The sequence below is a fragment of the Nicotiana tomentosiformis genome, chromosome 2 (genome assembly GCF_000390325.3).
Source record: "Nicotiana tomentosiformis chromosome 2, ASM39032v3, whole genome shotgun sequence".
NCBI classification, from domain to species: Eukaryota; Viridiplantae; Streptophyta; class Magnoliopsida; order Solanales; family Solanaceae; genus Nicotiana; species Nicotiana tomentosiformis.
In genome coordinates, this window is record NC_090813.1 from 189,571,902 (window position 1) to 189,599,325 (window position 27,424).

General features: G+C 38.1%; 1 protein-coding gene across 1 annotated transcript; it reads right to left on the reverse strand.

The window, feature by feature from the left end:
* Nucleotides 1-11,550: 11,550 nt before the first annotated feature.
* LOC138906282 (uncharacterized) lies at nucleotides 11,551-12,976 on the reverse strand. The gene is made up of 3 exons (XM_070194817.1): nucleotides 12,706-12,976; nucleotides 11,863-12,165; nucleotides 11,551-11,768 (listed from the first exon to the last, which is right to left on the reverse strand). Exons 1-3 carry the CDS (start codon nucleotides 12,974-12,976, stop codon nucleotides 11,551-11,553), a joined length of 792 nt encoding a protein of 263 aa, XP_070050918.1.
* Between the last annotated feature and the right edge of the window lie 14,448 nt (nucleotides 12,977-27,424).

A 27,424-nucleotide genomic window follows, 5' to 3' on the forward strand; every position in this document is an offset into this window, starting at 1 on the left:
AAAATACGGTGGCCTTGTCTTTCAGCTGGCTAAAAGATTGAGCCTCAGAATAGTGTAAGACAAGAAAGAATAAGAAACACAGTATTAGTTTTTAGCGACTAGCGTCTGTCCAAAGGGGAAATTGAGGAGGGGTTTATATAGTAGTAAAATTCAAACGAACAAACAAGGAAAACATTCAATCAAACATATTAAAGGAAAGATTATCATGCAAAAATCAATTTCGAATCAGATTAAATGAGAAACCAGACAAACCCTAATTTGATAGAAATCAATAATCGACCATAGATCTTAGTGGATCGGTCCTATATCACCTTACTATGAATGTATACAGCCGAAATACTGTCTAGCTCTTGGAGCTTTGAAGATGATTTCACATGATTCAAGGCCTGGTATTTGACAAAAATAGGCAAGTACTAAGTGATGCCATAATCGTGTATGTAACACGGAGATAGAACATATATGAAAGTAAAATCATAGAGGAATTCCATATCAAGGTCGGAATCAAAGAGGATTGAAAGGTGTGGCGGCTAGGGTTTCTTAGTAAGGAATGGGAAAGGGAGGATTCAGAGGCGGCTGAAGTGGGGATATGGGATTAGGGTTCGGGTTCGGGGATATAAGGGAAGGTGGGGATTTATTATGGGCCATTGATCATTTGAGATCAACGGCAAAGATCAAATAAGAGACGAGCGGGTCAAATGAATGACTCCCTGACCGGGTTAAATTAAAGGGTTGTTTAGCTTGGGCTCTGTGAATTGGGCCAGGTATTTGGGCCATTAATATGGTCCGAAAATTGGCATAACTTGGGCTATATTTTAAATACAAGGGAATATAATTTAATAAAATAGTTAAATAAAATATAAAAATGCTATTTATGAAACTTAATACTTTAAAACAACAATATAAGATTATAACAAATGTAAAACATTATTTTGACCTTAAATAAAATGACAAATATAATTAATTATAAAATATAGGCTATTATTACAAAATTACATAATTAGCATAAGTTTGGAGTAATTAATAAATATTTGAGTAATTAAAATGAAAGAAAATCAATTTTAAAGACTTAAAATTTGTGGAAAATTATGGAAAGCACTTATATGATTCTTGTAAATTGGTGATGATGCAGAAATGATATTTTAAAAGTATATATTACTATTTTAAATATGAGGGCAAAATTGGGTATTAACAACTGCCCTTCTTTACCCGGGAATTATGAAAGTGTTATCGAGTAAAGAAAATGATAACCAATTTTGTCCGAAGTGAGTGAGGAGTGATGTGTTTTGAAAAAAATGGAGGCCTAACCCTAGTTCTTGAGTTGCCTACATATCCCTGGTATTACGGGAATCAGGTCATGTGTAGTTCTGGATCAAACGGCGAATGAAATCGATGGAGTTGTTATAAGAGTGGTCGTATATTTCGAAAAGGATCTTTCGGATGCGATATTGTCATGAGTAACAGATGATTTCAGGTGGAGCTATGGATGCGATTTTGAACGTTATGCATATGCGAGGAAAGTATTTGAGTGGTTATGGAATAAAAGGTAATCAATTACTGGTCGTTGGTTATGTTTGAGATACTCAAGGATGCGAACGTTAAGAATAGAAACCGGAGCGAGAATTGCTCCTGTTTGTAGAACGGTTACCTTCTGAGTTGCCTTCAAAACTTAAAACACGATGCACGTGAATATATATATATATATATATATATCCTTAGACCATGATGCCTATATATATATATATATATATATAGGTTATTGCAAAAATTTAAACATGATGCAAATTCGCTTCGGACCATGAAGGTTGTCTTCGGACGTTGAGGATGATATCCTTAGACCATGATGCCTATATATATATATATATATATATAGGTTATTGCAAAAATTTAAACATGATGCAAATTCGCTTCGGACCATGAAGGTTGTCTTCGGACGTTGAGGATGATATCCTTAGACCATGATGCCCTGGGACATGAAGCATATGGTAAGGGATTTGCAGGCCATGGAATGGTATCCTCAGGCTATGAGGATGGTGCCTCTGGACTATGACGTCTTTGAATAATGATATGCAGTTTCTAGAGATCCTCCGGCCATGGAATGTGTCTTCAGGCCATGAGGATGGTGCCTTCGAACTATGATGCCTTCAGAAAATGTGGTCATGTTTCAGCCCATGAAATGCAAAGATGTGGCGATATCAATCGTTTGATAGATGAAACAGGTGATGCTTAGTCATACGTTCATAGGAGTATTAGAGGTGCCTATGTTCTTGAATTCCCATCTATCTTAATATCACATCTTTTGTTCATGGGTCCTAGATAAATACGTAGTTGATAAAGTTTATCCGAAAGGTATATTGAGCTTAGAAACATATTTTAATGCACTTCATTCATTTATACATGTACATTGACCCATGACCAGATGGAGTTATATACGCTTATATATATATATATATATATATATATACACACTTATATGTATATGGGATATGGGAAAAGGTTACGGCATTATATATGCACCACCACCTGATCAGTTGGTATATATTGAAGATGTTGCCCACAGTGGCCGAGACAATATGATGGGATGCCCTCAGAGGCTTGATGATGTTATGTACACCTATACCTATGCATGACACGACATTTATATGCACGTGTATGACATTATAAATATTTCAGAATTTACAAAGTTATTCAGACTTACAGATGGATTTCTTTACTCCATGTTTCATATCTGTCTTTCATGTACTGATTTTCATGCCTTACATACTCAGTACATTATTCGTACTGACGCCCTATTTCCCGGGTCTTGCATTTCATGCCCGCAGTTGCAGGTAGGCAAGCTGACGGTCCCCCTTCTTAGGATCCTTGATCATCGCGAGTTGGTGTGCTCCACTTGATCCGGATATGCTTTTGATTTTGGTACAATATGCTTGTATACATATATGGGTATGATGTGGTCTTTGTACAGTTGTATTTCTATTAAAGGTATGTATACAATTATGTATAGTTGGATAGTATGTGGCCTTGTCGGCTTTCAATTTTGGGTATATAGTTGTCTATAGCAGCCTTGCCGGCTTGCCCACTATATTCCGCACGTATATGTATATATGTCTTTTGGACAGGTTTTCATCACGCATGTTATTCTCATAATTCAGCGGATATTATTTATGTTTATATCTTAATCGCATGCTTAAGGGTGTTCGACAGGTAGGACTCGGGTACTCGTCGCGGCCCATCGGTTTGGGTCGTGCCAATTTTAACTTGCGCATCAATTGCCAATTATTTTTCTCCATTTCTCAGGAAACAAATATATTTTGCTTAAATTGTTTATTTCTGATGAACTTAAAGTTTTGATTTCCGGAATAGTATATATGTTGATATTTATGATGATGACACATGAGAGGGAAGACATGAAAGTGTGGAATATCAAATGCGGCCCCCATGCCTTGAATAAATAATCTTGTGAATGGCCATAAGAGCCAAGAAAATATTATTGTTGTTATTGGTTGAAAGTACTAGTGGAGATTCATACAATGTGAAAGATGATGAGGTAAATTCATTTGTACCTATGTTATTTTTGTGAATTATTCCTCTTATTTGGGATGAGATTGATGTGAAAAAATTATTCCCTTTATTTGGGATGAGATTGATATGATAAAATTATTCTCCTTATTTGAGATGAGATTGATGTGATAAAATTTTCCCCTTAATTGGGATGAGATTGATTGATAGAAAAGGATGATGTCAATCCACATGGCATTGTGGTGAGACGGCCTAACCGATCGGGTCGTGATCGGACACCATGCTGCACACATGGTGTTGATTGTGCTGGAAATTGTAATTGAAATTGTGATTGTGGTTGATGTCTCTAATGAGATGGCCTAGCCGATCAGGTCGTGATCGGACTCCGTGCTAAAATTACGGTGGTATTGGTATTGATAGTGATTGTGGTTGATGTCTCTAATGAGATGGCATAGCCGATCGGGTCGTGATCAGACTCCATTCTAAAAGTACGATGGTATTGATATTGTGAATATTGGTATTGTGCAAGGTGGTATTGGTACTATGAATATTGGTATTGCGAACAGTGGTATGTCGGTGCTAGAGATCTCCCAACCAAAAATAATATTATCATCATACTTTGATTATCACTTCACAGTGTTATTTTCATATTTTGGAAATTATTTTGTTTTAACTTGCCTTTTGAATATAATTGATTGTCGATTGTTGTTTCCATGGTTTTTCCTTTATTACATTGGCATTCTATTTTGAAAGAGGACAGTTAGCTTTACATACTAGTACTATTCCATATGTACTAACGTCCCTTTTGTCGGGGGCGCTGCATCTTTAATGGATGCAGGTGGTTCATCAGCGGGAAGCTTTGGTCCTCGTTAGCAGTCGCTCTCTATTCAGCAGGTTTTGGTGAGCCCTACTCTATTCCGGGCCTAATGTTATTCGAGTTGCATATTGTGTTTTGAGGTATAGCTGGGGCCTTGTTGCCGGCACTTCTATACTACTCTTCTGTTGTACTTAAAGGCTCCGTAGACAGGTTGTGGGTGGTAGTCGAATGTTGGGAATTGAACTAGAAATGTTGGTATTTGGAAACATGTTTTTCATTATATTATAATGTTGTAATATTTTGAAAATTATGAATGAAGCTGCTAATGGAAATGAAATGGGAGTTGTTAATGAAATCTTTTCAATGTTTGATTAATGGAGTACATCTCCTTTTTATTCATGGATGAGTTGGGTAGAAGAAAATCTAACAGGCTTGCTCGGCCGGGTTTACTCGGTTGAGCGCCGGTCACGCTCCCCGAGTTTGGGCCGTGACATCACCAAACAAATCAAAGTCAAGGTTCTCCGAGTGGTCGAATACCTGACTTGGTTGGCCAACATTGTGCTAGTTCCAAAGAAAGATGGGAAAGTTAGATTATGTGTTGATTACCGGGACCTGAACAGAGCAAGTCCTAAGGATGATTTCCCACTGCCCAACATACACATACTGATTGACAATTGTGCCAAGCATGAGCTCCAATCCTTTGTGGATTGCTTCGCAGATACCATCAGATATGGATGGATGGAGAGGATGCCGAAAAGACATCCTTTATAACACCATGATGACTATACTATTACTAAATGATGCCATTTGGTTTGAAGAATGCTGGGGCCACCTAAATGATGGCCATGACGGCTATCTTCCACGATACAATACACAAGGAAATAGAGGTGTACGTGGATGATGTTATCATCAAATCTAAAAGAAGTTCGGATCACATAGCAGACCTAAAGAAATTCTTCGATCGACTTCGAAAATACAATTTGAAGTTGAATCCTGCAAAATGTGCCTTTGGAGTCCCTGCTGGAAAGTTGTTAGGATTCATCGTCAGTCACCGAGGTATTGAGTTAGACCCATCAAAAGTCAAAGCTATCCATGACTTTCCGCCTCCAAAGAATAAGAAAGATGTGATGAGTTTTCTATGGCGCCTCAATTACATCATCCGCTTCATAGCACAATCAATTGTGATGTGTGAGCCAATCTTCAGAATGCTAAGGAAAGATGCTGCAACGAGTTATACTGAAGGATGCCAAAAGGCCTTCGACAAAATCAAGGAGTATTTATCTAAACTCCCTTCTGGTCCCACCAGAACCAGGAAGATCTCTACTGCTTTATTTGTCCGTTTTAGATGGGGCCTTTGGTTGCATTCTGGGACAACATGATGAAACTGGAAGGAATAAGCAGGCGATATATTATATGAGCAAGAAATTCACGCCTTATGAAGCCCAGTACTCTTTGTTGGAAAGAACCTATTGTTGATTTTGAGGCATTATTTTTGTGCATACACCACATATCTCATATCAAGGATGGATCCACTAAAATACATCTTTGAGAAACCCATGCCTATTGGTAAGTTAGCAAAGTGGTAGATATTGCTGAGTAAGTTCGACATTGTCTACGTAACTCAGAAGGCATTCAAAGGGCAAGCATTGGCAGATCATTTGGTAGAAAATCCCGTAGATAGAGAATATGAACCATTGAAAACATATTTTCCCGACGAGGAGGTGTCGTTCGTAGGAGAAGATATCACTAAGGCATATGATGGTTGGAGGATGTTCTTCGACGGAGTGGAAAACTTCAAAGGAATAGGTATCAGAGCTATCTTAGTATCAGAAACCGATCATCACTATCCGGTATCCGCAAAACTCAGGTTTCCATGCACCAACAATATGGCGGAATATGATGCCTGCATCCTGAGACTCAGATTGGCCATTGTCATGAACGTTTAGGAATTGCTGGTAATCGGAGATTCAAATCTTTTGGTGCACCAGGTTCTAGGGGAATGGGCTACGAAGAACACCAAAATATTGACATATTTGCACTGTGTACAAGAGCTGATCAAGAGGTTCACAAAGATAGAATTCAAACATGTTCCAAGGATTCAAAATGAGTTTGCAGATGCACTAGCCACTTGTCTTCCATGATACAACACCCAGATAAGAATTTTATCGATCCTATCCCGATAGGAATTCATAAGGAGCCGGCTTATTGCGCTCATGTTGAAGAAGCGATTGACGAAAATCCATGGTTCCACGACATAAAGAGTATTTGGAAAAGGGAGAATGCCTAGAGGGTGCTACCCATACTCAGAAGTGCACGCTTCGCAGATTAGCCAAGCACTTCTTTCAAAGTGGAGGAATTCTATATAGAAGGACTCCTAACTTGGGATTACTGCGATGTGTCGATACCAAAGAGGCATCCAGATTGCTTGAGGAAATACATGCCGTGACTTGCGGACCCCGTATGAATGGTTTTGTTTTGGCCAAAAAGATACTTAGAGCAGGGTATTTCTAGATGACTATGGAAATAAACTGTATCAAATATGTTCAAAAGTGTCACCAACGCCAGATACATTCTGACATGATACGGGTACCACCCAACGAACTTAATGCAACAAGTTCGCCCTGGCCCTTCTCTGCTTGGGTTATGGACATCATCGGACCAATCAAACCCGCTGCCTCAAACGGACATAGGTTCATTCTGGTGGTTATAGACTACTTCACAAAATGGGTTGAAGCCGCATCTTATAAAGCTGTAACTAAGAAGGTTGTAGCGGATTTTGTTCGGGACCGCATTTTTTGTCGATTTGGAGTACCAGAGTCAATCATTACTGACAATGCCGCCAATCTCAATAGTGACTTGTGAAAGCCATGTGTGAAACATTCAAGATCAAGCATCGGAACTCTACAACATACAGGCCGCAAATGAATGGAGTCGTAGAAGTCTCCAACAAGAACATCAAGAAGATATTGAGGAAAAAGGTAGACAATTACAAACAATGGAATGAGAAGCTACCGTTTGCTTTGCTCGGGTATCGCACCACAGTTCGTACATCAACTGGGGCAACTCCCTATCTACTGGTTTATGGTACTGAATCTGTTATTCTCGCCGAAGTGGAAAACTCTTCTTTAAGAATCATACAAGAAGCCGAGCTTATCAATGCAGAATGGGTACAAAGTCGGTATGAACAACTAGCTCTCATTGATAGAAAAAAATTGAACACGGTATGTCACGGTCAACTCTACCAGAATAGAATGGCAAGAGCTTTCAACAAAAAGGTCAGGTCGAGGCAATTTACGCCAGGACAGTTGGTACTAAAGCGAATCTTCCCACATCAGGATAAAGCAAAGGGCAAATTCTTACCCAATTAGCAAGGCCCTTACCTGGTTCACCGGGTATTGACAGGAGGAGCACTTATACTTGCAGAGATGGATGGAGAGATCTGGCCAAAACACATCAATTCAGACGCAATCAAGAGATACTATATTTGAGATTCTGTTTGCACTTTCTATTTGATGTAACTGAACTACACTTGAACTAATTCCCATTTTAGAGGGGATACGTAGGCAGCCCTGTGGGTTCGGTCACTTCATAATAAAATCTTCATTTGCCTATGGTCAGAAACTGGGGCAAAGTTGCAAGTTTGCCCGATCTTGTCATGTTTGAAATTGCCAAAGAATGTATTGCCAGAAGTATGCATTTAAACTGGGGCATAATTTTAAGGAGGATCCTCAAAATCCAGAATCAAGGAGGTTGCATTGTCTCAAAATGCGTCATAGTCATCACTTCATCAAAATTATTTGATCTCGTGTATTATTACATATTTCAAACAACTACATTTCTACAAATAATTTGTCAAATGCATGCATGTTTTTTGAAAACTTTTGTTTCTATGGCAGCCAGACGTTACCTAGGGTGACTCAAGCAGGGCCTCAAGGAAAAAGTAAAGGCGAAGCAAGGACTAGAGAGCACAAACCAACCTTTCCCCGCAAAACTCATGATTTTTCTTTGGATGCAGGCACAATCAACATAACAGGAGCATCCGCAAATACATACACACAACAATATCACTATCTTCACAATGACAAAAGTCGCCAAACGCAAACATATCAAGCTAAGAAGTGCTTTATCCTCTCACATTTAGTCATTGCTTTTCTTGCATAGGGCTAAGCACTGCCCTCATCATTGCATAAGGCTAAGCACCACCTTCTTTTGCACGAGACTAAACATTGTCTCTACTCCTAGCATAGGGCTAAACATTGCCATCACCTTGCATGAGGCTAAGAACTGCCTCCATTATTGCATAAGGCTAAGTACTGCCTTTCTTTGCATGCGACTACACATTGTCTCTACTCCTTGCATAGGGCTAAACATTTCCCTCACCATGCATGAGGCTAAGCACTGCCTCCATTATTGCATAAGGCTAAGCACTGCCTTTCTTTGCATGAGACTAAACATTGTCTATAATCCTTGCATAGGGCTAAACATTGCCCTCAGCTTGTATGAGGCTAAGCACTGCCTCCATTGTTTCATAAGGCTAAGCACTGCCTTTCTTTGCATGAGACTAAACATTGTCTCTACTCCTTACATAGGGCTAAATATTTCCCTCACCTTGCATGAGGCTAAGCACTGCTCTATTATTGCATAAGGCTAAGCATTGCCTTTCTTTACATGAGACTAAGCATTGTCTCCATTCCTTGCATGAGGCTGAGCATTGCCTCCATTGTTGCATACGGCTAAACACTGCCTCCCTTCCATGAGACAAAACACAGTCTCTGCTACACTGTATAAGACTAAGCACCATCTCCTTTCTTCGCACGGGGCTAAGCATTGCCTTCATCTCATACAAGACTAAGCCTTGTTTTGTCTCGTCCTCGTCATTTATGGAAGTTGTGCATTTGCTCGTTTTGTTTATATCGTATGGATCATGCCAAAAGAAAGGAGGGCTTAGCCTTAACATACCTGGATTAGGGAAAAGTTCATATGATATTCTTGCTCAAATTCTCGTTGAAGCAGAAATGTCACGTTATAATTAAGGAGGATGACTCCTCTGTACAGTTAGCGTCACCAAAAATTTTGCAAAATATTAAGTAGAAGAGTACTACTCCTTTTTACAGTGTAGCTTACAAAAAGAAAAAAAAACAATGATTTGATTATCTAGGTTTGGACTATACTGTGGTGTGGATTCTGATTGTAGTGTTCTTTAATTATCAAGTACTGGCTAACGTTTTTGATTGTAAGAATGTCTAATGTTTTGTTTGTAGGAATGGCTAATGTTTTGATTGTAGGAAGTGCTAACGTTCTTGTTATGAAGTGTTGTATCCAAAATACTTTTACAAGACTTGTTATTCAAAAAGTGAGAATGAAGTGGCTTACTATCTCCTTAATCCGAGATAATAGAGACAGGGAGACCATATAGTCGTACTATCTCCTTAATATAAAGCCTTGCATAATCCTCTACGGAATATGTAGTCCTGACGGGCAGAAAATGGGCTGACTTTGTGAGCCTATCAAAAATCACCCATATCGAATCGAACTTACATTGGGTACGAGTTAAGCCTACGATGAAGTCCATATTGATTACTTTCCATTTCCAAGTCGGAATCTCCATAGCCTGCAATAATCCACCGGGATTTTGATGCTCAATCTTAACCTGCTGATAATTAGGACACTGAGCAACAAACTCCTCTATATCCTTTTTCATTCCATCCCATCAATATACTTCCTTGATATCATGATATATCTTTGTTGCTCCTGGATGGATAGCATAACGAGAATAGTGAGTTTCTCCCATAACCTGCCGATGCAGCCATACAACATTAGGGACACATAATCGTCCTCGATATCTGAAGACCCCATCTTTTGTAATCTCAAATGGTGTCTTTCTGAGGGGTGGTATCCCTATAATGAACTAACATAGGATCCTCGTACTGGCGTTCCTTTACTTAGGTTACTAGAGAGGATGTTGCCGTATCCTGAATAGTAATTCCAATATCACCTGAGTCCAGTAACCGAACTCCAAGGATAGCTAGCTGATGAATCTCATGGGCTATTCCACTCTTTTCTGGTTATAAATATGACAGGCTACCCATAGATCTACGGCTGAGGCCATCGGCTACCACGTTCGCCTTCCCCTGATGGTATAAAATATCAACGTCATAATCTTTAAGTAGCTCCAACCACCTCCTTTGATGTAAATTCAATTCCTTTTGCTTGAAGATATACTGGAGGCTCTTATGATCCATATAGATATCAACATGAATGCCATACAAGTAGTGCCTCCACATCTTTAGTGCATGAATCACTGCGGCTAACTCTAAATCATGGGTCGGGTAATTCTTCTCGTGTTTTCTCAGTTGTATAGAAGCATAAGCTACAACCTTACCATACTGTATCAGTACACAACCTAACCCAACGCCCGTGGCGTCACAATAGATAACATAATCATCGGTCCTTTTTGGGAGCGTTAGAACCAGTGCAGAAGTCAATCTGTCCTTTAATGCCTGGAAACTCCGTTCACAAGCATCAGTCCATTGAAACTTTGTTCCCTTCTAAGTCAACTTTGTCAAAAGTGCTGAAAGGAAAGAAAATCCCTCTACAAATCTCCTGTAATAACCTACCAAACTGAGAAAGCTACGAACCTCCGTCGGTGTCGTGGGTCTAGGCCAAGTCTTTACTGCCTCAATCTTTTGTGTATTAACCCGGATACCTTCACTCGAAATGATATGCCCAAGGAAAGCTACAGAGTTCAACCAGAATTCACATTTAGAAAATTTTGCATACAACTTTACTTTTTATAAAACTCTGAGCACAGTACGCAAATGATCTGCATGCTCAGCCTCTGAACGAAAATACACCAATATATTGTCGATAAATACAATTACGGACAGATCTAAAAAGGGCCTAAACATACGGTTCATCAAATCCATGAATACTACTGGGGCATTGGTTAAACCGAACGACATGACATGAAAATCAAAGTTCCCGTATATGGTCCTGAATGCTGTCTTCGGAATATCTTCCTCGTTAACCCTTACCTGATGGTACCCGTACCTCAAGTCTATCTTTGAAAAATATTTGGCACCTTGCAACTGATCAAATAAATCACCAATCCTTGGGAGCGGGTACTTATTCTTGATCGTCACCTTATTCAACTATCAATAATCAATACACGTCCGTAAGGAAATATTTTTCTTCCTCACAAATAACATAGATGCTCCCTATGGTAATATACTGGGTCTAATAAAGCCTTTTTCAAGCAAGTCCTTTAGTTGTTCCTTCAACTCCTTCAGCTTTGCGGGGGCCATTCTATAGGAGGGAATAGATATTGGGTGAGTATCTGGTAGTAGGTCAATAGCAAACTCAATTTCAGGAAACTCATCGGGAAACTCATTAACCACAAGATGGACTGAATGGTTGGTGACTCTACTTCCATATCCTGAACCCGAACTAATGATAAATACAACCCTTTCTGATCATCTTCCTTGCCTTGAGATAGGAAATAAATCTACCTCTCGGCGACGCCGTATTACCTTTCCACTCCAAAACGGGCACCCCAGGAAATTGAAATCGGACTATCTTTGATCTACAATCAACATTGGCATGACAAGAAGCCAACCAATCCATACCCATTATAACATCCAATTCTACCATATCTAACTTGATTAGGTCCGCTATGGTAGATCGACTATGAACCACTATTATACAACCCCTATATACTCGCTTAGCTACCACTGAGTCCCCAACAGGTGTAGATACCTCAAAAGGTTTAACCAATTCAGGTTTTAAACCAAACATACTAGCAACCAATGGAGTAACATATGATAAGGTGGAACCTGGGTCAATCAGTGCATATACATCATATGAGAAGACTGATAATATACCTGTAACAACATCAGGCTATGACTCCTGATCCTGTTGTCCTGGCAACGCATAAATACGGTTCTGAGGACCGCTCGAGCTAGATGCTCCGCCTCTGCCTCTACCACGACTTATTGGTGCTTGTGAACCTTGCCTAGGGGGGTGTACTGATAATGATGAACCTGCTTCAGATCCCGCTAGCTGAGTTATGCTTGCATCACCTCTCATCGGACAATCTTTCATAACGTGGCCCGGATAACCATAAGTATAATAAACACCCAACCCCATACGGCACTACCCGACATACTTCTTACCACACCGAGAACATTGTGGCAAGGGCGGCCTCATCTGACTTGTCTTACCCCTATACTGAGAACTTGAGGCCCTAAAATTCTGACCAGACCCTGAATATGTGGAACGATCAAATCTCTTACCGCCAAACTGAGGGTGCGCGCTAGTCGATGGATGGGCTGGATACATCAGGTACTGTTGCCTCTAACCACCTCGAAACTCACTAGAAGGACCCAAAGACCTTGCTCTCTTATTCTGGGCCGTATCATGCTCACGGTCCTTCCTCTGCTTCTGCTTACGCTCCTCTACACCCAGAGCGTATGCCTGAATACGAGAAATATCCATGTCTGGCTGAAGTGAGACCGACGTACAATCGTTAAGCAAGTGCGGCTCTAATCCCATCACGAACCGGTGAACCCGATCCTCCATATTAGATACAATAGGAGCATACCTAGCCAATGAATCAAACTGAAGACTGTATTCTCGAACACTCATGTTACCCTGCCGAAAGGTCAAGAACCTATCAACTCTGGCACGTCTAAACTCTGGTGGTAGATAATGACAAATGAAAGCATCTGTAAACTCCTACTATACTGCTGGAGGGGCATCCTCACCTCTGTACAATTCCCAAGACTCGTACTAATTAACTGCAACATCTTGGAGTCTATAGGAAGCTAGCTCAACTGACTCAGTCGCAGTGCCCTTCATTACCTTCAACGTCCTATGCATTCTATCAATAAATACCTGAGGGTCCTCGTTTGGATCTGCCCCCGTGAATACCAGAGGGTCTAAATTAATGAAACCATGAACCCTCGCACTGACTGACCTATCTGCATGACCAATACCTACTTCTTGACGCCGAGTCTGTGCGGCTACTAATCGAGTTAATAACTGAATAGCATCCCTCATCTCCTGACCCGGTGCATCTGGCTGAGGGGCTGAACCTACAGGGGCGGGCACTGGAGCTGGTGCCCCTCGGAGATCTCCTGGAGAGGGCGAGGTATGTGAAATCTAAGATGGAACCTCACTATGAGACTCTCCCTAAGCCCTGGTCACTCGTGGAGCTCGACTAGTAATCTCACCAGCCACGGACTTTCCCTTCTGCGCCACTGTAGTCTTAGGAGGCATCACTAAAAATATAACATATCGTTAGGAAAATGAATTCTTATATCGCACAATCTAAGATGAAAAGAGAGGATAACATCCTATATGTCCTGTAGCCTCCTGTATATAATTGTGGTGCACAAAACACCCATAAACAAGACTCCACTAGACATGGTCTGTAGACAATCCTAGGAGATAACTGCTCTGATACCACTTTTGTCACGACCCAAACAGATGGGCCGCGACGAGTGCCCGAGTCCTACCTGTCGAACACCCTTAAGCATGCGACTAAGATTTAAACCTGAATAATATCCGCTAAATTATGAGAATAACATGCGTGAGGAAAACCTGTCCAAAAGACATATATACATATACGTGCGGAATACAGTGGGCAAGCCGGCAAAGCTGCTATAGACAACTATATACCCAAAACTGAACAAGGCCACATACTATCCAACTATACATAACTATCTATAGACCTCTAATAGAAATACAACTGTACAAAGACAGGACTGAGCCACATCATACCCATATATGTATACAAGCATATCGTACCAAAATTAAAAGCAGCTCCGGATCAAGTGGAGCATGCCAACTCTCGTTGATCAAGGATCCTAAGAAGGGGGACCTTCAGCTTGCCTACCTGTACCTGCGGGCATAAAATGCAGGCCCCGGGAAATAGGGCGTCAGTACGAATAATGTACTGAGTATGTAAGGCATGAAAATCAGTACATGAAAGACATAGATGAAACATGGAGTAAAGAAATCCATCTGTAAGTCTAAATAACTTTGTAAATTCTGAAACATTTATAATGTCATGCACGTGCATATAAATATCATTTCATGCATAGGTATAGGTGTACATAACATCATCAAACCTCTGAGGGCATCCCATCATATCGTCTCGGCCACTGTGGGCAACATCATCAATATATACCAACTGATCAGGTGGTGATGCATATATAACACCATAACCTTTTCCCATATCCCATATACATATAAGTACATATATATATATATATATATATATATATATACATATATATAACATCATCTGGTCATGGATCATGTACATTTATAAATGAATGAAGTGCATAAAAATATGTTACTAAGCTCAATATACCTTTCGGATAAACTTTATCAACTACGTATTTTTCTAGGACCCATGAACAAAAGATGTGATAATAAGATACATGGGAATTCAAGAACATAGGCACCTCTAATACTCCTATGAATAGAGTCATTTATGAAAGTTGTGCATTTGCTCGTTTCGTTTATATCGTATGGATCATGCCAAAAGAAAGGAGGACTTAGCCTTAATATACCCGGAGTAGGGAAATATCCGTATGATATTCTTGCTCGAATTTTCGTTGAAGAAGAAATGTCACGTTATAATTAAGGAGGATGACTCCTCTGTACAGTGAGCATCACCGAAACGTTTGCAGAAAATTAAGTAGAAGAGTACTACTCCCTTTTATAGTGTAGCTTACAAAAAGATAAAATGCAATGATTTGATTTTCTAGGTTTGAACAATCCTGTGGTGTGAATTCTGATTGTAGTGTTCTTTAATTATCAAGTACTGGCTAACGTTTTTGATTGAAAGAATGTCTAATGTTTTGTTTGTAGGAATGGCTAATGTTTTGATTGTAGGAAGTGCTAACGTTCTTGTTATGAAGTGTTGTATCCAAAATACTTTTACAAGACTTGTTATTCAAAAAGTGAGAATGAAGTGTCTTCTAGTTGTTAATTAGGTGCCACCTAATCCAAAAATGACTAAGAGTCATTCTTTTAATATGTGGCTTGCTGCCACGTTTGTTTTTTTTTTTGGGGGGGGGGGGGGAGGGGGTTAATCTTATCTTATGATTTTTATTAATAGACTAGGTAATGTCCCGTTAACCGATAATTAACTAATTACCCACATAATTAGAAATTATCTCAAACTACTTAAAATACAACTCATTTTTAATATACTTTACACATCATACTATTGTGGTCATATGGTACCTTGTATGGTACTAGTCCATAAATATCGGGTATTATAGCTCGGATCGTATTTTATCCCAAATCGACAACCTTCAACGAAACTCATTTTCTTTAATTCGTGTATCCTATATCCTTCATAGAACTTACTTATCGCTTGTTATAAATAGAATAAATACGTTAATCTCAAGATAATCTTATCCCCGAGTCTACGTTGATTAACTGAAGATGAAACTTTAATGCACGAAACGCGAGATGTAACAAAAATCATCAACAAGTAACACACCATTTATTCTTTAAATACTTTTACTCAAAAGAGGCAATACACAATTTCCAGTCACGAATATGTAAGAATGCAAAACACATTGAAAATACTCACAAAGTATAGCATTTGTTAAAACAACCACATATGGGCATGACTTGAGTTCTTAAGCTTTTAGGCAATTCTATTTTCGAAGTCAGTTCAGAATGGTTGAATCAAGGCTCATTTCATAACCTTTCTCACATCATTTTATTTCATTGGCACCATTGGCCACAAGTATAACTTTCACAAATGGCACGTTGGCCACAATTACATCCCCAATTCACTTATTTCACTTCCAACCATCTTTATAGATTAACCACAATAAGACATTTCCAGTCAAGACTTTAGTTACACATATGAGCAATTAAGAGTCTTAAGCATATTGGGATTTTCTCACACAATTTGGCATCATAACCTTCATTTGAAACACGACCCAAAGACATAGCATTTTAATGCACATATCATTCTTGAACACATTCCCAAAGGATAACATAATGTGATTGGAACATTCGTAACACGTTTTGAATAAATAATTCTCGACTCTTTGCTTATTTGTAACAATCGAATTTATTAGGAATAACTCAAAATATGAGAATAAGGAGCTTGAACCAACCATACTTGAAACTTACGGGAACATCATGAAATTCAATTCTAAGAGAGTAGTTTAGCCAACATACCTAGCTTTGAACTTTCCTTAAATTACTACAACGTTCCGAAAATTCTAGCAATCCCAATATATTTTGAGAAATAACAAAATTGAGCATAAATTAGGATGGTATTAGGTGTGCAAATTTGTTTACAAGGTTCTATTACAAGATTTCCTTCATTCTACAACCCAATCTTTACTTATTAAAGCTCAAAAATCTTCCCACAAAACTTATTGGTACATGCATGTATAAATAATACACTCATACCCAAGAATCATACTCCTAATCAACCATCTTCTACCCAAATTCAAAATTGAAAACTAGGGTATGGAACCCTACCTCTTAGATGAAGAACTTGTGAGATTTCCTTGTTGGATTTCAAAGTTTGGACAAGATATTGATGAACAAAGCATTTGAGCTTCTTCCTCTCTCTAGAACACTCTCACTTCTCTCTAAAATCATCAGATAATTGCCCCAAAATAAGTCCCAAAGCCTATTTATCAAAATGGGGTCGGGTTATAAAAATAGAAAAATGGATCCTCCAAAATCAGGTATGCGGTCGCACAATAGACCGCAAAATTTGTGCCCAGAACTAGGCTGCACTGGCCAGGTTTGCAATCATTTTGCGGTCGCATAACCACTTTTGTGATCTCATAATGATTCCACGGTAGCACATCTGACCGCAGAATCACATTTTTCCACCCTTTGGTAATTTGGTGATAAGTTGTTGTAGGAGTGTCTAAATGACGAATGGTTTGAAGCGTTAGAAACTAGACTCGAAGATATTTCATTTAATAGGTAGATCATCACATAACTCCGTATATATATGTAGATATGCTCGTCCAATGTTTGATCTTATGCGTACCCATTTAAAACTTTAGTCTATCATGAAATTTCCAATTTGACTTGGACTTAGGGCTCTCCTTAGACCCCACATCACATATAATATGCCTCGTACACTTATTATTATATCCAATTGATATCCAACATATTAATAGTCCTTGTCTGCATACAAAATAATATAATTAGCGCACATCAACTTTCTGAATAGCACTTAAGTACTTCAAAAAACTTTTCGGGGGTGTTACAGGTGACTTCCTCTTTTATCTTCAAACTCATATCCGGCTTGAACTTTCTGAGCTTCTGCTTTACTGGTGGACATATAGGATTGGTGGATAATTTGTGAGCTACTATGGATGTGCTTAAACCAATCATATCATCGTAGGACCATGCAAAGATGTCTTCGTATTCCTTTAGGAATCAGATATACTCTTCCTTCTCCGATGGTGATAAATGAATGCTTATGGCCATTTCCTTGACCGTTTCTGTCACGCCCCGACCACGAGGAGCGTGACCGGCACTCAACCGAGTAAACCCAGTCGAGCAAGCCTAGTTTACATTAACCTCTCATCATTACTCATGCATGATTTACCATAACATAATTAGATCTCGACTTTCAAATTGAATACATTTGGCTCAATGGCCTAAAGTTCTTCTCATGATGGAGACATAGCTTGATCAATAACTGTAAATACTGTGAACACAGATACATGACAAAACTCAAAACTTTAAGTACATAACGCACAATGTACATGGAGCTTCTATGACAATAGATACTTAAATACATAAAATGAACTAGACCCAAAAATCTACTAGAACTGTAGCGGGCTCACCATAAGCTGAGTAGTGAAGAAGAATCCCTATCAAAGATCCATATCACACTGTAGAAGTATACCCGCATCCATTAAAAGATAAAGCTCCCCCGGCAAAGGGGACGTGAGTACATATGGAATAATATTCGTATGTAAGGCAGTCAAAACAACATATGAAAATATGATAACTCAAATAAGAGGCAAATAAAATACATCAATAAACTATGAGACATCCCATAGAATCACATTTCAAGTTTTATTATACTTGCATCATTCTAAACTTCTTTTAGGATTAACTGAGCCATATGAACTATACGTGGAATACATAGTATAATGTAATTGAAACAACATGTACAAACAAGGCCAATGAAAGTGCAACATCCCTCTCTTATTTTACACTTATACATTTCATAGACCGTCCTTAGTGTTTACATATCATATTATACACCTATGCGTCTCATAGACCGTCTATAGTGTCTATTCATACCATACACTTATACATTTTATAAACAATACACCTATGTATTTCATAGACCGTCCATAGAATTCCATACACAATATACGTATTCAAGGACTTGGAAATACAACATGAATATGATGAATCATGGTAACAATAAAAAGGACTTAGATAGCCGTTAAACTCAAGCAAATATATTAAGAGCTTCCAATAACATTTATTAATTTTAAGTCGGGGATCCACTATAATCACCTTCACACAAGCTAGCCCTACCGCCTCTCCCCAATGTATGCGGATAGAGGTGCAACCATGATACCATAAACTCTACACAAAGCGGCCCTGCCACCTCACCCTAATGTATGCGGATTGAGGTGTAATCACAATACCACAATTCTACACAAAGTAGCCCCGCCGCCTCATCCCAATATATGCGGATGGAGGTACAACCATGATACCATAAACTCTACACAAAGCAGCCCTGCCGCCTCACCCCAATGTATGCGGGTGGAGGTGTAATCATAATACTACAATTCTACAAAAAATGGCCCTGCCACCTCACCACAATATATGTGGGTGGAGGTGTATCACAATACCACAATCTCTACACAAAGAGGCCCTGCCACCTCACCACAATATATGTGGGTGGAGGTGTACCACAATACCATATATAGCTCAAAGCGACATGATTAACACTACTATTAGGATCGTAAGTTCCCGGATCATTGGGACATTTCATGTTCATGCTCATCATGGAGAAACGTAGCTCATTACATTAGCACATGTATGGTGAATCAATAAGTCAATTTCAATGGCATATGGTGCAAATTCGTTTTTATAAAATTTATCATCGTTTAGCATAGGACATCTCTCTTCCACCTCATTATATACTCTCTTGTCATCTTAAGGTCATTAGCTAAGTTCATGATTCTCACGGACTTAACAATCGAAGTCATTTGAATTGATTATTTTTAGAAGCATACATACTATGATTGAAACCATTGAAACATACAATGCCTCATAATTCTCATTTTGGCAAATGACCACATTTCATGTTCATACTATCACTTACTCGTACTTGCCATGGGTGATCATAGAATCATTAAGAGCATTTAAAACATTTACGAACACCATAGCCTTAACTCATAAGAATGTAGGAGCTTATAACATATTAGAAACAAAAGTACAAATACGTTCCTCTCATAACCTTTCACACCATATATCACTTCATTCGTACTTTCAACCACTTACAACATCATAATTTCATTGGCTCTCTTGGCCATACATACGATTCGTATTTCATGGAACAATGGCCTTATTTCATATTCCACACTTTCATATATTTCCTTTCATGGATCATCATCATAATTATCAACATATTGAATATTCCGGAAATCACAACTTTAGGTTCATTAGTAATGAAGGCTTTAAACACAATAGGTTTCTTTCCAAGAAATGGAGTAAAATGATTGGCAATCAAAGCACAAGTTAAGATCATTAATGAGTAACACCATTTATTCTTGAAATACTTTTCCCCAAAAAGGGTAATACACAATTTTCGCTCATGAATATGTAAGAACGCAAAACATATTGAAAATACTCACAAAGCATAGCATTAGTTAAAACAGCCACATATGGACATGACTTGAGTATATAAGCTTTTAGGAAATTCTATTTTTAAAGTCAATTTGGAACATTTGAATCAAGGCTCCTTTCATAACCTTTCTCACATCATTTCATTTCATTGGCACCATTGGTCACAAGTATAACTTTCATTCTTGGCACGGTGTCCACACTTTATATCCCCAACTCACTACTTTCACTTTCAAGGATCTTTATAGATTATTGAAAACAAAGAATCTCTAATCACAACTTTTAGTACACCTATGAACAATAAGGAGTCTTAAGCACATTGAGACTTCTTACACAATTTGGCATAATAGCCTTTACTTGAAACACTACTTGGAGTCATAACAATTTTATACCCAAGTCATGCTTTGAACACATTCCCGAAAGATAACATCATATGATAAGAGCATCCAGAACATATTTTGAACATATACCTTTCAACACAAAGCTTATTCGGAATAGTTAATTTATAATGAATAACTCGGGACTTACAAGAACATCGTGGGATTCAATTTTAATAGAGATGTTTAGCCAACATACCTTGCTTGAGCTTTCTTTAGATTACTACAATGTTCTAGAAATCCTAGCAACTTCAATCTATTTAGAAACATAACAAAAGTGAACCATAATTAGGAAGATATTCGTGGGTTCACCTCATTTAAGTATTTCATATAACACTTGGCGTGCAAAATTTTCAAAATTTTCACATTCTCTGCTCCACTTTGCGTTGCTTATGCGGTCCGCGAAACCGATCTGCGGTCGCGAGATTGACTGCAGAGCCAGACTTTGGGAATTTGGTCATAATGTCTTGTAAGAGTGTCCAAATGGCAAACGGTTTGAAGCGTTAGAAACTAGACTCAATGATCTTTCATTTGATAGGTTTTCCATCACATAACCCAATATATATATGTAGATATGCTCGTCCAAAGTTTGGTCTTGTGCGTACTCATTTGGAACTTTAGTCTATCATGTAATTTCCAACTTGACATAGACTTAGGGCTCTCCTTAGACCCCACATCACTTATAATATGCCTCGTACACTTATTATCATATCCAATTGATATCCATCATATTAATAGTCCTCGTCAGCACATAAAATAATATAATTAGCATACATAAACATTCTTTGTGGCGCTTAAGTACTTCAAAATTTTCCGGGATGCTACATTCTATCCCACTTAAGAACATTCGTCCTCGAATATTTTACAAGTCACTTCTAAGAATAGAGTTACCATCCTTTTACCTCCAACCATTATGCATAGGCACTTACAATTACATGGGTCTTATACATTCTTTCCAACATCTCAACTTACTTATGGCATTTGAAATTTGGCTATCTTTACAATTTCTTAAAAATTTTGGCAGAGTTTCCCCTGTAACTGGGCCTATACACCCGTCATAGAATCCCAAAAATCAATCCTAAACAACATATAGCAAACACCACATTGCACCATGTACATGAAGTCAACAAGCTTGACTCTCGAGGCCAACTCTATGCCTTTGCTTACCTTGGTCGTATCCTTGACTTTTCCTTCCTCCATTACCAGGACAATTGGGTACCTCACACATTATGCATATTATGTATGTCATTCCTTTAATCCCTAGGCCTTTCTCATTCCGTAGCATGATATTCAAACATTCCTTGATATTAACAAGGGAACTCCAAAACTAACTCAGAACATTAACACACGATCGAGGATAGAAGAAGAGAAATATTTCCTAAATATCGTTGTAGCCTCCCTATTATAAGTATGGCCGGCAACACACCGATAAGAGGGACTCTACTAACACAGTTCCATGACACAATAGGACTCCTAAACCATGTTCTGATACCAAGTTTGTCACACCCCGACCTCGAGAAGTGCGACCGACGCTCAACCGAGTAAACCCAGATGAGCAAGCCTAATTTACATTAACTTCTCATCATTACTCATGCATGATTTACCACAACATAATTAGATCTTGACTTTCAAATTGAATACATTTGGCTCAATGGCCTAAAGTTCTTCTCACGATGGATACATAGCTTTATCAATAAATGTAAATACTGTGAACATAGATACATGAAAAAAATCAAAACTTTATGTACATAACCCATAGTGTACATGGAGCTTCTATGACAATAGATACCTAAATACATAAGATGAACTAGACCCAAAAACCCACTAGAACTGTAGCGGGCTCACCATAAGCTGAGTAGTGAAGAAGAATCCCTATCAAAGATCCATATTATCCTGTAGAAGTATACCTGCATCCATTAAAAGATGAAGCGCCCCCAGCAAAAGGGACGTAAGTACATGTGGAATAGTACTCGTATGTAAGGCAGTCAAAACAGCATATGAAAATACAGTAACTCAAATAAGAGACAAATAAAGTACATCAAGAAACTACGAGACATCCCATAGAATCACATTTCAAGTTTTATTATACTTGCATCATTCTTAACTTCTTTTAGGATTAACTGATCCATATGAACTATATGTGGAATACATAATATAATGTAATTGATACATGTACAGACAAGGCCAATGAAAGTGGCACCTCGTCCTTAGTGTTCACATATCATATTATACACCACTACGTCTCATAGAACGTCCATAATGTCTATTCATACCGTACATCTATACATTTTATAAACAATACACCTATGCGTTTCATAGACCGTCCATAGAATTCCATACACAATATACCTATTCAAGGACTTTGGAATAAAACACGAATATGATAAATCATGGTAACAAAAAAGGACTTAGATAGCCGTTAAACTCAAGCAAATTTATTAAGAGATTCCAATAACATTTATAGATTTTAAGTCGGGGATCCTCTTTAACCACCTTCACACAAAGTGGCCCTGCCGCCTTTCCCCAATGTATGCGGGTGGAGATGCAACCACGATACCATAAACTCTATACAAAACGGCCATGCCGCCTTACCCCAATGTATACGGGTGGAGGTGTAATAACAATACTATAATTCTACACAAAGCGGCCCTGCCGCCTCACCCCAATATTTGTGGGTGGAGGTACAACCATGATACCATAAACTCTACACAAAGCGGCCCTGCTGCCTCACCTCAATATATGCGGGTGGAGGTGTAATCATAATACTACAATTCTACAAAAAACGGCCCTGCCACCTCACCACAATATATGCGGGTGGAGGTGTATCACAATATCACAATCTCTACACAAAGAGGCCCTGCCACCTCATCACAATATATGTGGGTGGAGGTGTACCACAATACCATATATAGCTCAAAGTGACATGATTAACACTACTATTAGGATCGTAAGTTCCCGGATCATTGAGACATTTCATGTTCATGCTCATCATGGAGAAACGTAGCTCATTACATTAGCACATGTATGGTGAATCAATAAGTCAATTTCAATGGCACATGGCCCAAATTCATTTTCATAAAATTTATCATCGTTTAGCATAGGACATCTCTCTTCCACCTCATTATATACTCTCTTGTCATCTTAAGGTCATTAGCTAAGTTCATGATTCTCACGGACTTAACAATCGAAGTCATTTGAATTGATTATTTTTAGAAGCATACATACTATGATTGAAACCATTGAAACATACAATGCCTCATAATTCTCATTTTGGCAAACGACCACATTTCATGTTCATACTATCACTTACTTGTACTTGCCATGGGTGATCATAGAATCATTAAGAGAATTTAAAAAATTTAAGAACACCATAGCCTTTACTTATAAGAACGTAGGAGCTTATAACACATTGGAAACAAAAGTACAAATACGTTCATCTCATAACCTTTCACACCATATATCACTTTATTCGTACTTTCAACCACTTACAACATCATAATTTCATTGGCTCTCTTAGCCATACATACGATTCGTATTTCATAGAACAATGGCCTTATTTCATATTCCACACTTTCATATATTTCCTTTCATGGATCATCATCATAATTATCAACATATTGAATATTCCGGAAATCACAACTTTAGGTTAATTAGTAATGAAGGCTTTAAACACAATTGGTTTCTTTCCAAGAAATGGAGTAAAATGATTGGCAATCAAAGCACAAGTTAAGATCATTAATGAGTAACACCATTTATTCTTGAAATACTTTTCCCCAAAAAGGGTAATACACAATTTTCTCTCACGAATATGTAAGAACGCAAAACACATTGAAAATACTCACAAAGCATAGCATTAGTTAAAACAGCCACATATGGGCATGACTTGAGTACATAAGCTTTTAGGCAATTCTATTTTTGAAGTCAATTTGGAACAGTTGAATCAAAGCTCATTTCATAACCTTTCTCACATCATTCCATTTTCTTGGCACCATTGGCCACAAGTATAACTTTCATTCTTGGCACGGCGTCCACACTTTATATCCCTAACTTACTACTTTCACTATAAAGCATCTTTATAGATTATTGACAACAAAGAATCTCTAATCATGACTTTTAGTACACCTATTAACAATTAAGAGTCTTAAGCACATTAAAACTTTTTACACAATTTGGCATAATAATCTTCACTTGAAAGACTACTTGGAGTCATACCATTTTTATACTCAACTCATACTTTGAACACATTCTCGAAGGATAACATCATATGATAAGAGAATCTGGAACATATTTTGAACATATACATTTCAACACAAAGCTTATTCGAAATAGTTAATTTATAATGAATAACTCGGGACTTATAAGAACATTGTGGGATTCAATTCTAAGAGAGAAGTGTATCCAACATACCTCGCTTGAGCTTTTCTTAGATTACTACAATGTTCTGAAAATCCTAGCAACTTCAATATATTTAGAAACATAACAAAAGTGAACCATAATTAGGAAGATATTCGTGGGTTCACCTCATTTAAGCATTTCATCAAACACTTGGCATGCAAATTTGAATACAAGGTTCTTCTACAAGTTTTTCTTCATTCCACTACCTAATCTTTACTTATTTGAGCTCAACAATCTTCCCAAAAACCTTATTGGTACATGTATGTATACATAATACCCTCACACCCAAGAATCATTCTCCCAATCACCCATCCTTTACCCCAAACTCAAAATTGAAGAATTGGGGAAAGATATTTTTACCTCTTTAAAGCCCTAGCAAGATCCTTGTGAAATTTTCAAGCCTTGAGCAAGAATCGATGAACAAAATGGCTAGGTTTTCTCTTTATCTCTCTAAGATACTCTCTCCAAAAATATCAGATTTTACCTTGTAAAATGACCCCCAAAGTCCTTATATCAAAATAGGGTTGGATAAGAAAATTTCCAAAAATGACCCCCGAAGTCAATTATGTGGTACAATTATGTGGTATTGTGTGGTAGCAGAATCGATTATGTGGTAGCAGAATCGATTATGTGGTAGCAAAATTGATTATCTGGGCAACATAATCAATTATGTGGGCAGCAGACTCAATTATGCCATAGCATAATAAATTATGCGATAGCATAATAAATTATGCGATAGCATAATAAATTATGCGATAGCAGAATGTTTTTTTTTTCAAAATTTGCCCGTTCTCTGATCCACTTTGCGATGCTTATGCGGTCCGCAGAACCGTTCTGCGGTCACAAAATTGACTGCAGAGCCAGCCTTTGGAAATTTGGTAGGAGTGTCCAAATGATGAACTGTTTAAAGCGTTAGAAACTAGACTCGAAGATATTTCATTTGATAAGTTTCCCATCACATAACTCCTTATATATATATATATATATATATGTAGATATGCTCGTCCAAAGTTTGGTCTTGTGCGTACTTATTTGGAACTTTAGTCTATCATATAATTTCCAACTTGACTTAGACTTAGGGCTATCCTTAGACCCCACATCACTTATAATATGCTTCGTACACTTATTATCATGTGCAATTGATATCCATCATATTAGTAGTCCTCGTCAGCACACAAAGTAATATAATTAGCACACATCAACTTTTTTAATAGCGCTTAAGTACTTCAAACTTTGTCGGGGTGCTAAGGTTTCGGAATCCCCGAACTTAACGGCCTCAGTTTCCTCGATATTAAACTTCGGTTTGTTTTTGATTTTCTCTACTTCTCTGAAGATTTCTTCATGTATTATATCATCTTCTAGATCCTCTAAATCACTTTTCTTATGTTGCTTTGTCTCATTACATGTCACGGTCGTGGGTTCATCAGGATAGTACATAACAAGGCACGAAGCCAAACTCGAAATAAGCAACAGGTAAACACGATGGTCATTCAGGTTGGACACAATTAGGCTAAGCATTTAGGCATAGAAAATTAGGCATAAGGGGTTCAACATAAAGAAAGCAATTTCGAGTAAGTGTTAACAACCATCAATTAGGTTTCAATTACGAATCAGGAAGACATCATGAATCAACTTAACTATACACATATGAGTTAACATCAAGACTTGCACAGAATTGGAGCTAACAGAACTATAAAACAATGCTAAAAGAAACAGAATCGTATATGAAATGTCATAATATGGAAATTAACTCAAAGAAATATAGACAACACTAATGCACAAAACATAAGCACAAATAGAAAGGAGTAGAACTATGAGGGTATAGGGCACTAACAAGTTGCAAACAAACGAATAAAGAATGAGAAATTGAGAATCTCAAGAATAGCAGCAATTGCAGGAGAGTGATGAAAAACCCCAAACCTCCAGTGCTTCAGAGTTCACAAGAGCCTCAAAACGGACCCTGAGCAGTTCTTGCACTGGAGGATGGTTAGCAGAATACGGTGGCCTTGGCTTTCAGCCGGCCAAAAGATTAAGCCTCAGAATAGTGTAAAATAAGAAAGAATAAGAAAGACAATAGTAGTTTTTAGCGACTAGCGTCTGTCCAAAGGGGAAATCGGGGAGGGGTTTATATAGTAGTAAAATTCAAACGAACGAACAAGGAAAACATTCAATCAAACATATTAAAGGAAAGATTATCATGCACAACTCAATTTCGAATCAGATTAAACTAGAAACCAAACAAACCCTAATTTGATAGAAATAAAAAATCGACCATATATCTTGATGGATCGGTCCCATATCACCTTGCTATGAATGTATACAGACGAAATACTATCTTGGTCTTGGAGATTTGAAGATGATTTCACATGATTCAAGGCCTGGTATTTGCCAAAAATAGGCAAGTACTAAGTGATGCCATAATCGTGTAAGTAACACG